At 32.6% G+C, this 12135-nt stretch overlaps 2 protein-coding genes across 14 annotated transcripts in view; one reads left to right on the top strand and one right to left on the bottom strand.

Annotated features, from left to right (window-relative positions):
* The window catches only part of LOC145975155 (alkaline phosphatase), a 196406-nt gene that overhangs the window by 96543 nt on the left and 87728 nt on the right, over positions 1-12135 (top strand). The gene's annotated exons all lie outside the window — the stretch shown is intronic.
* The window catches only part of LOC145975156 (caspase-1-like), a 52861-nt gene continuing 46905 nt past the window's right edge, over positions 6180-12135 (bottom strand). Inside the window, exon 6 of the mRNA XM_083105425.1 lies at positions 6180-8511. Within this exon, the coding sequence (XP_082961551.1) occupies positions 8204-8511 (308 nt within the window). The 3' untranslated portion in view covers positions 6180-8203. The remainder of the gene's footprint in view (positions 8512-12135) is intronic.

Genomic DNA, 12135 nt, shown 5'->3' with positions numbered 1-12135 from the left:
TCATATAATCGCAATCGTGATTACTAATTAACGATTACCAATCTGCATAATTAAATATTATTAATAATATTATATTATTTCGCGATTTTAATGATTGCAAGAGCATCGCGATAACGACTATTTACCACATATATCGTACATATATTAATTTTAAATAGAAATCAAATTAATAGAGGATGATCATTATAAGCTGTTTTATTGTGATTTTATTGTGATTTTATTGTGATTTTTATTGTGAGTGATATTTGCGGACGATAATTACGTTTTTAATAAATACATTTAAATACATTTTATCTGTCTTTCGCATTTCGATATAGATTTTCGACTATTTAAATGTAATTTACACATTATTTTCGAATCAAACACACAGAATGCTATATAAATTATTCAAATCTCCGACTAATTCGAATATAATAGAGGATCGGAATTAATAATATATGTTTATTAATAATATATATGCATGTGTAAGTGTATATATATATGTATATTGCACTTTTTTGAGTAGACTTTTAGATGTAACACGTGCAATAATGAATTTTCTATTTTCGGATGACGTGTCTTTTAATAAGCTGTTAACTCGACTCGAGCTTTGTGATTTTCGAACATCAAAGCTGCAATGATAATTTCTGCGCTGTTCTTTCATCGTAATATAATAAAGTACGCGCGTGAGTGTGATTAACATTGAAAGTGCTGTACAAAGTGATTATCGTATTCTATCAATTAGTGCGTGCACGATCGTAATTAACTATGTTTCCGCGAGTGATTGAAGAACAGCCATAAAGAAGCAACGAAAAAAGTGAACAACAGAGGAGGAGCAAATCTGGAAAGGCATCGGACGATAGTGGAACAACCGTGAGGCGAGTAATTTGTATTATTTGAATATATTATTTTTTACACATAAAATTAATTTCTCATTTATTTATTAGTTTATTATAAATAAATTCATTTTAAGTTATACATTACATAATATTATGCATATATAAAATATTTTATATTATAAATCTGCAAATAATAATTTCGAATAATTAAAAAACATATTTAATAAATATGTTTAATAAAATATTTGTATTAATAAATATTTATATACAAATATATCAAAACTAGTGTCTAAAATTTATAATTATTTAGAATTTACGTAATATTACGTATATATTAAATTTTTTTTTCATTTTGATCAAGTATTTTATAAAAATTCATTCTAATCAATTCTAAAAAAATTTTTGTTATTTATCTTTTCTATTAAATATTTATCTATGGAACAATTAAAAAATGACATTGCACAAAATAATTATATTTCTTCATAAGTATTCATTTTTTAGACACTGCTTTATATATAATTTAGATATATTTAAATTTTACAGATTACATCATTAATCAACTCTGCTGTTACACATCATACTGGTGAGTGGTTGAATAATTTTTTGTTTTATAATTTTGAGATAATGGAATGATGAAAATTATTATCAGATACACACATATATACAGGATATTTTAAACAAAACAACATACTATAAGAAAGTTAAAAATTAAAAAAACTGATTGACAAATTGATAATAAAATATGGGATTTTTTATTCCACAAAGTAGTTTATGTATGAAATGTGAGGATTTATCGTTAGAATCGTCCAACTGTAGGTTATATTTAGATATGTACTGAGTTGCTCGTACAAAGTAATTAGTGATAACAAACTTACCAAATAGTGTATATTCTAGCTCATTACTGCGCATAATATCTCTCGCGATAAAATACTAAATAATATAACGAATGAAATTAATCTGTTAGTCATTAAAATTATACCTCTAATATTGCAAATTGTAAAGTATTCAAATTATAATTTATAGAATGACATGCTATCAATACTATGGAATGTATATATGATTGGAATAGTGGAATTTGATTACTTGAGATCGTTATATAATATTTATTCCAGTCTTCTAATTTATTTGTTTTTGTTTATTCTTTTATTCATTTTTTGTCTTTCCGAAAATAATATGCTACGGTTCTTTTATCAATTACTTATTATATAAAAAATATTCTAGCTTTCATTGAAATTACTAATTTATATACTAATTGATTTACGATTTAAACTGAATTGCAATTCCATTTATTACTGCATTATCGAGATTTAATTATTAAAAATACAATCGGTTTAATTTAAAAAATGAGAATTTCTCTCATCACTGATTCGAATTAGAATATTTATTAAACGATTGCACGTATGCAATTAAAAATTTTAATTATTTTATAATAAATATATTTTTACATTTCATAATATTGATACTATAATGTTGATTTCATTTGATTATTCATAATATTGATAATATAAAAATTGTAATTTCTGGAAATATTTCTCAATTAACTTAATTTGTAATATTGGAGTAATTTTGATGATTTAGATAGACTTTATTCATTATTTAAAATATTTAGTACATATATAATTCACGTATATATAATCAAGAAAAAGGAGTACGAGTCAGGCGCACAATAATTGTAGAACAAAATCTTTCAATATATATATTTCATAGAAACGTAAATGTAGAAAATAAACGTTTCGGTCACATTTTCGGAGCATTTTTAACAAACAAAAAGCAGCAAAGAGAAAAAGTTTGATATAGAATATAGTTATATATATATAATATGCATAGCTATACATATATGGCAGAGTTTTATTATCACAAGGACACAAGGGAAGAGAGAGATCATTTTGTAGAAATATCTCCGAAACGTATTATTGCGCTCGTCGTTTGATGTCGAGCTGCAACTGAGGAACGATGTAATCAACGATATACCGTAAAACATGGGAAAAATGAAAACGGATGAAACGTATTGGAAAACCCAAGTTTTATTTTGCATAGATATCACACGCAAGGTAGATGTGGGTGGATGATGGCTGGGATGAAGAAAATGGAGGATGGGGGCGGAAAATGATTCTCAACACACCGTGTTGCGGCAACGCTTCGGCGATCTTAACGCTTGATGCTGCGCCGAAAAAAGGCGACCATATTTACACGCCGACAGTTAGAACGCGACGAAGGATATCCTGTCGGCCCCGGAATTATGCTTCGAGTACCGAAAGAGGGTCGCGCAAAAAGATTACGTGGTCGTCGGGCGAGACACGTGGCGAAAGTGCTGACCGGATCGTCGACGGAGAGTGAAACGAGGCCCCTCGCGAATCGCGTCAAAACTTCCCAGTCGAGGGTCCATAGTCGTCCGTCGTTATCGCGATCTACCGAGAGGCATTCGCGGATCAAAACGGATTATATCCCGATGTCGAACGGAGACATATACCGTCCCGATCGTTGGCGGTAATTTGCGTCGCCCCTGCTGTCCCCTTCCGCCCCCTTTTGTTCGATCGTCACTCTCGGGGCCATTTCCGCGAGGATCACGATGTGTTTTAGTGGCGAATTGACGGCGAAAATTAGCACCGGTCAATAACACCATGGTGGTCAATCGCGGCGAAATTCCATAGTCGCGTTAATCCATGATGTCGGTGAGAAATTGGCATAATTTATCGTGCATCTTGACGTTTAGGCGAATCCTTTCGTACGATTATACATGAACAAGTTGTAAATAGGTGTTGATAAATGTGACTATATTGTTTTCCCTCCCTCTCGTCAAATTTCTTTCGTTATTCGTGAATTATTAAAAAATAAACATCATAACAAATGATTATTTTGTATCACTATATTACTGAAACGCATAAGAATTATCTGTTGCTTTTTAGAGACAGCTATACTCCTAGACAAAATTAACGCATAATTTTTTTTTCACTTTTTCTTTAAAATCTTTCGTTAAAATTTAAATATCAGCTTTCAAAGAAAAAGTGAAAGAAAAAAATATGCGTTAATTTTGTCCAGGAATATATATTTTGTTTAGACATATTTGACACTTATTTGACGGTTTAATGAATCGAGAACAATTTTTTTAAAGTGGTGACAAATGCTACTCACGTTGTTAATAAGGTCGAGCGATTTCTAAAAGGAGGGGTTGCTCTCACCATCGCGTCGTATTTCACGAGCGGGATGACACCTCGTGTCCTCGTAGAGCTCGAGAGAAATGGCACTCTCGATCGAGACAAAACCGAAATAGTAATATCTGCGAGTGCGAGCGGAGTAGAATTTAGCGCACCAACACAGGGCTTGTAAATAGGATTAAGATGAATGGTACCTTAGTTTACTCCTGTCTTGGAATGCTTCGCCATGTTGCTTTCATTTTCCGGAATTACAACGGATGTACACTGCAGATTGTGCCGCGGCAAAAGGGTGATTAGCCATAAGAACACGGTGCAGTTTCTCGATCACGATTTCTCGATTTTCCCGAGGATGGGAGCGGATTAACCCTCTTGTATTGCGAAAGTTTCTAAAATTATGTCGTCAGCAGCCGCGCGTGTTGAACACATAGTGCAACATCTTGTAACTTATCTTTTCGTGTAGTATATATCGAGACAATATAGTCGCCATCTGTGTGTGTGTATATATATGTATAGAATTGATTTATTACTTTTAACCGTATCGAGTTGAAACTCGTTTCGAAGATGAAATACTATACCACCTGCAACACTTCACCACAGGTTACAATTTTTCGTGAAAAATTTTTTATTTAATTGATAGTTAGTTATATAAATAATTTTATCTATAATTTAGATAATTTTATTTATTTGGATCTACACGACATTTTATTAAAATCAGGATATTTAGCTTTGTGTGAAAAAAATATTCTTTTCTTTTTAAATATCTAAGAATTATGGAAAATTCGATGAAGAGAGACAGTCTAAATAAATTCATATATTTTATCCGTAAAATATACATTTTCAGAGAGAGATTTCGCGTGATTTATAAGATTACAAAATGCAACGGTTGCCGGGTTAAAAAAATATGTCAGAGCATTGTTTGCGGTAAACGAAAGTCGACATCTCGCACGCGAAAAAGCCATAGGAAGAGTTGACATTTGACGATATATGCGAGAGAAGGCTTAATGTCGTCCGGCAGTGAATAAGCTGTAAAATATCGAACACCTGGAAATATAAAAAAGCGATGTTGTCGTTTGCATGCAAACTTGTATCCCATCTACAAAGTGCAACCCTTGGATGCATCTATATCGATCGTAACAACGACGCGATCAATCGAGTACCAGCACACTTCTACTTCACGTGGTGTATACTTCACAAGCGTCGATAAAGAGATGAAGGAGAGGCTTTCACGAAAACCGAAATCCTTTGATCGTGTTTGAGACAAGCCATCCGCGCAGTTTCGAGCGCTCGTTTCCTCAAGAGCCTCACTTAGCAGCCTGAGGAGATAAGGTCGATTCGCAATCGCTCGAACTGCCAGTCCGGAAAGTCAAAACGGCTCGAAGAATTCCTTCGACAGCTGGACCTCTTTCGCGTCAGTGATTGAATCGTCTTCTTATCGTTTGTGCTTCGCTTCACAGTGTTTTTACGCTTATACGTGGAATGCGTTCCGATCGAAGGTTTGAAATTGCGAGCAATATTTTTTTAGATCCATGATAAATTATATTTCTAAAAATATTATATTTAAAAAAAAAATACGTTGAAGTATATTTTATATTTCAGGAGAAGAAAAATAAAAACATTATTTTGTTTCGCGCGTGAATTGTTTTATTACATGTATATTGTTAATATCATTTTTTTCGAGAGAGAAATATTTGTTAAATTATTTTATTATTTTCTATGATTAAATTTTTGATTTTAAATCTTAATTGCAAACAAACAAGGAAAGAAAAAGAGAAAAATCTGACTTTGTATCGATTATCAAAAATATTTTAATTATGTATTAAAGTCACGCGATTATTTTACGGCCTGTTATTTCAGGAAAATGATTAAACCCATACATGTAAAATGCAAATAACGAAAAATATGATAACATTGAAAATATATAACAATAATGTAGAAAAATAATTAAATTAAATGAAATAATTATATATTTTTTGGTTAAAAAATAATGGATAATTTCTACGAGTTAACATCACCTGTGATTTGAGACTCTTTTATAATATCTGCAGTTCAAGGATATAATCTCCTTTTCTTTTGCGCTTATTTTCATCTTCGTTTTCACGCACTTTAATTTATAATACTGTTAATTGCTAATTAGTAGCATAAATCTATATTTTACAGAAAATTATAAATGTAAAATGAAGCAAGAGATTTTACCGTTTTCCACATTTATTATTTGCAACTGATATATTAAAACATTATGAATCTAATTACATACGGCAAATCAATCGACGCAATGCATCAACTTTTGTAATATTTTTAAAATTCTTTTCTCACAACATTGAATGTTTGAAAATAAACGAAGCACGAGATATTATATGAAAAGTCAAAATTATATAATTTTAAAAAATGGAAATGTTTCAATTTGATAAAAAAAAATCACGACATGTTTCGTATACTTATGCACGGCCATTTATACTCATTCTTACTTGTGATTTTTATTTAAGCGTTTACGGCGTTAGACGTGCCACATGTGTAACAACGCGATTAAGCCGAGATTTCCGCAATAGAAGTTGTCTGCATTATCGTTGTAGATCGATCTACTCGTGCATGCGAAGGAGATTGCAGTTCGCGATAATTCGCATCTAGTTAACGGCATAATTCGTGGATTCTCCACTTCTAAGACAAGGTTAATAGCATATACGTAGTCTATACGTGCGTCTAACTTCTTTGACCGCACGTATCTAATCCAACGTTGAACATACCATCGCAATCGTACGCATTGCGTTTAATGGTTTAATTCTACCGTTGATGCACCGACGGTATGGGGATATAATTAATCTTCGCTGATTTCTCTTAATAAACGCTCGAGGCTCCCGTTCAGCGTTGTTATGTTCAGGGCGGTTTCGGGAAATTTTTCTCTCGTGTAATCCGTCTGAAAATTTAGAGACGCGTACGTTGCGACAAATTTGTAAATTAATTTGGAATAAAATTTCAATCAGCATCTCGTACTGGAACGTACTGGAACGAAATTTGTTTATTATTTTATCCAGTTATAGTCGATACATCATCGGGGCGAATTTAGTAAATAGTGAAACTGGGCGGAACGTCAATTATTATTATTCTTGGTCATTATGATAACAGTTTTTATCGCTCCCAGAAGCCCAGATGTAATTAACATATTAATTCGGAATAGTACAGTGAACCTAATTATGACATAATAATTTGTGGCGTATCGCTTAACGTGTTGGTGATTTATTCTTCTTTGCCAAACATTATCAACATTATGCTCTTTACGTGATATTCCATAATTTATTTACCAAATCAATTGTACAATAAACGCACAGAGCACTAAATAAGCATTTTCCAGATATTAAGCAGCCCTACAATATATTTCGGTTTGGTTTGCTATTTTGGTTTAATGATAACAGTTGTAATGGGTAGAATATTCTCTAACAATGTACATTGATAATAATATATAATAGGTATATTGATAATAACCAATTTTAAAATCGAACTTCATATTTCAAACAAGAGATAATCTCAATGAACAGTATTTAAATATAATGGCAGTATAGATATTTTAAGATATTCGCTGTTTTATCTTGCCTGAATAAAATAACAATAGAAAGTTAGGTTTTTCAGTAAGCGATACAGAGGATACAATAAATCATCCTTGTTTACATTCGGCAACCAACAAGGATGAAGTGATACACTTAAAAACACCCTTAGAAATCTGTATCTTTTTTAACCATCCGCCCCTGCCTTAGCTAAATGGATAATTTATTTCTTTAAACATACCATATCGTTGAAATTTTTCTCCTACTTTCGATCTCAATTTTTAATGTATCTAAACTTTCTTAAATAATCAGATTACTCTCTTTTGAAATGATTTAATTCATAGCTATGCTGAAAGAGCTTTTCTTTTAATTTTCCATCTTTGAAATTGTTTGTTTATTACCTATTTGTGGTAAAAATAGAAGATTATAATTTCTATAAAAATGCAACATATCGAAATCTTGTAAAAGTCATAAGCGTGAAAAAAATGAGATTGAAAATAGGAGCAAAATTTCGACTCGAGTATATATACGCTTGATCGCAGGAAGATATAAACGTATTTGATGAGTCACTCGGAGATGTACGATCATTTTTCAAATTTGATGCATGGAAATAATTGAAATCAATTTGTCAGTTTCTGACGGAGAATCCATCATTCTCCCTCGCTTTCGAGAAACGCGAACGTTCCTTCGTGCTTTACGTTCTTTTTTCGCAAACCTGCGACTTCTTTCCCCCCGATACGTCGTCGGGATCGTCCGGTATCGATGCACACTTATCGGGAAAGTACACGAGCCGGGTCAACATCGACACAATCGACGGAATCTGCTTCTTTCCGTGAAATTTCTCGTTCTGCGGCACGTACGATTGATACTCGATGGCGACGCGACGGTTCACGGAGGTCATTAGGCTGAGTAGATCGTGTTTACGTCCGTGAAGATCCAGTTCCTCGCAGAGCGCTTGTATGAACCAGGAGCCCACGTCCGGGTTACGCCAGGAGAAAAAACCTGAAAGAAACGCGCGGTTTACTCACAGGTCGGATAGTGGATTACTATCGGCTTGCAGTACGTAATGAGATACACTTCGCGAGACGTAGACGATACTTCTTGGATGGTCGAGCTCTCGATAAGGTGGATGCACCAGCGAATGACCCATGACCCCGTGTAAAAGAGAAGGAAGGTAATGTGAGACAGGAGAAATTTAATACCTTAGAGGTAAAATGTATATATCATGTATAAGTTAACATACGATGGTATTAACGTATTAATCTTTTCTTTTTAAATTTCATTTGAAAATATCAAAGTGCAATTTTCAGCAAAAATTTTCGGTTTTTCGCTCTCCGGTTTTTGGGGGAAAAAAGTTGAAATCTTGCAATGTGTGATTTATACAATTAAAGGCGAATTTTAATAATACTTGCTTTTTCAAAGCTTAATAACTTTGTATGAATTAATTGAGGTTTATAGCGTCAAATAATTCGTATCGCAGATTTATTACGACTTCGAGTTAACCCTGTCCCTAATAAAAAGTTGCGACCTCTACCAGGGCAATAAGTTTAAATTAATTTCAACTTTCACGCATATACACGAGCAACAGCGTACTCCGCGCTAATTGTGTTGCACGAAACAGGTATATTTTAACCTGAAATTACGAAGTTACTCCGGCGTAGCACTTAAACTTCTTAGGAAAGCCGCGTATCCTACATTTACATGACGTCCTGTTTCAGGCCTCGCCTAATGGACGACGAGAATTAAGTGAAGCAACTTGGCAAAGATAGGAATACGACTAACATAGAATATGATATCCTTTATTAGAGGATATTTAATTAATATTGAAAAAAATATTATTAAAAAAGAAATTAATATTTTTTTATATTAAACAATCGCTATTCTTTATTCGTCGATCTCGTTTATTCGATTTTAATCGCTTGAAAGTGCGTACAAACTTAATATTCGATATCTATATCGCTTTAAATAGCGGTTTTGATAACGATGTAGAGTCATCAGAGCGGAAACATAATTACAGGTTTCAAATTTTCAATTCGAATCGTAATCCAAGCGGAATAAACGCCTAAAATAGGTCACTAGGAATAGTAATTTTTGATATCGCTTACTTGCTCATTCTATCTTTAGATCCGCTCTCATCCCCACTGATTAATGTTCAACCTATTAGTTCAACCTATTAGTTCAGATCAGATCAGATTATTTCCTTTCTCTCCATGTGTATTACAGATAGAATTGCACTAGCTTCGATTGTCTGATCTAGGATTACTTTGCATACACTACAGATGCGCAGGCGAATCCTGCTGCATCGAAAACTGTTCAATTATTTCGCTTTTATCTTGCTTTTGCTCTAAGAGCTTATCATCAATTTTAAGCGCGCTTCTTTATTATCGATTTGATTTCCTCGCAAAAATATCGAAAGCTACTTAAGTCGCATTTCATCGTCGATTCTTCGGTCGAGGACGCTCGTAAATTGCGCGATGTAGTAAATAAACTTCGATATATCTCACGTTGTTGTTATAAATCGTAATAATTGGACAGTTACAAGCAGGATTAAATATTGCAACGATTCGAAATTCATTGCGCGTAGCAATAAAGGCAGTAAGTTGCATTGTACGATCGAAGTGTCTTATAAGAAGAACACATTGTTAGAATAGGCAAAAACTATATTTGCATCTGCTTACTATTCGAGAATATGTAAGAGAAATCGATTTCTTGATATATTCTGACAACGTGTTCTCTTTAAATGGCGTATACAACGTGCGCTAGATTCTTGCCGCGGTTATTTTCACCTTGTGAATTTTATTATTAATACAAAGTCTATTCTCTCCTCTCTCCAACGTGAAAATCTAACTGGCAACTATTGTTAAAATTTAAGCATATTAAATGGATGAAAATAAAAATGTGTTAATTAATTTTCAGATATCCAATTTGATAAGGAAATATTATTTCGCACTCAATTATAAGCGGATTTTACTTTAATAGTATTACTTAATTAAAAACTTGAAAATTCCAAAAATATATATCAAGTGTCAAAATTGCAATTACAAGCAAAAAAAGGACATAAACTTTTTACATCTTGATAATGCATCAACGAGAACATTTTTTAATCAACGTAATCTCTCGCTTACAAAGTATAATTATCGATTACTTCAGCAGTTTGCGAGAATCTTGAGCGCAACGATGTAAAATCGGTATTAACCGGACGTACACGTACTTGATGATGTATTTCTCGTATGTTCCCGTATAGTAAAGTGTTAAATACACGTCCCCCCTCCTATCGTTATCGGTATGTTAACTATGCCCTTATCTCCTACATGGTATATTAACGATGCCTTTAGCCTCGGACCAGTTATTCGCGAATTCAGAGAGTATTATCCCTATTATTATTAATAATATATCTACTTCCTGTTGGACAACACATACATATATTACAATAACACGCACATATGTATACATAAATACGTAATTTTCTTCCTTGTGAGGGATTAGAGGGAATTATTATCCATGTGCCACGTTTATCATACCGCGTAATTATTATCAAAGACAGAAGTGACTTTTCTGACGAGGACGATTTTTCTGAAATAAATTTTAAAATTATTTACCGATTCACACCAGCAGTTATTAATATTGAAAAAAAAGAAAAAAAAGAAAGATTTTCACATAAATCTATCACATAAATCTATCTAATATTAGTACGCATCTATACTCCTGGATAAAATTAACGCATAATTTTTTTTCACTTTTTCTTTAAAAGCTGATATTTAAATTTTAACGAAAAATTTTAAAGAAAAAATGAAAATAATTATGCGTAATATATGCGTAATAATCGTTACACTCTGTAAAATAAATATGTATGTTGGAAAATTATTTTACGTATTTTATTTATTCGTACTCAGCTTAATCTGGAAAATAATCCGTTAATATCGACTACACATCCTGATTGTACGGCGGATGTAAAATTGCATTAGAGGAAATGCTACATGAACCGTTACATCAAGTATGCATATATTTTCTGTTTTGTAAATAAATTCTGTTTATCGAGCTCATATGGATGGATAGGATATATATCCGCAAATATCATTCCGTAAAATACACATGTATTATACACAAATTCTATTTACATTTCTTAATTGGTGCGGCAGATATCACGAGCAAAGTTGCCAGTAGTAAATTTTGGGATAAATTTTGCGGCTTATTTTCGGAAGTAAACTTCTCGTGGTTATATTAAATCCGACCTCAAAGCGAAAGATTTTAATGAATGTGTGTTTTGTGTGTGTGAAATGACTTTTACGACACTTTGAAATTTAATTTAAAATTGAATGATGGAATTTAATGGAACAAAGATGCTTTTAATAGCTTTTATTTATTACGTTAATATCACATGACACATGTAATGAAGAAGAGGTATATCGTATGAAAAGAGTATGTAAGAGGTTTTATATTAAGTTTAAATGAGATACGATCGCTTTGATATCAATGCGCTAATTTTGACGGACATATTTCGACTGACAATCGACAGGTATTTTTCATTAATTCAATTTCGCACGATTCACATGGCGTGGTATGCTTTGTCGCTACGCGAAATTCTCCAAATTGTCCAACAATCTGCTAACCTGCATTTGTGGGTTT

This window comes from Camponotus vicinus, unplaced genomic scaffold (assembly GCF_025532165.1).
Source record: "Camponotus vicinus isolate PSW18456_S1 unplaced genomic scaffold, iyCamVici1.0 SCAF_7, whole genome shotgun sequence".
Classification (NCBI taxonomy): domain Eukaryota; kingdom Metazoa; phylum Arthropoda; class Insecta; order Hymenoptera; family Formicidae; genus Camponotus; species Camponotus vicinus.
This window is presented reverse-complemented; position numbering and strand designations above follow the sequence as displayed.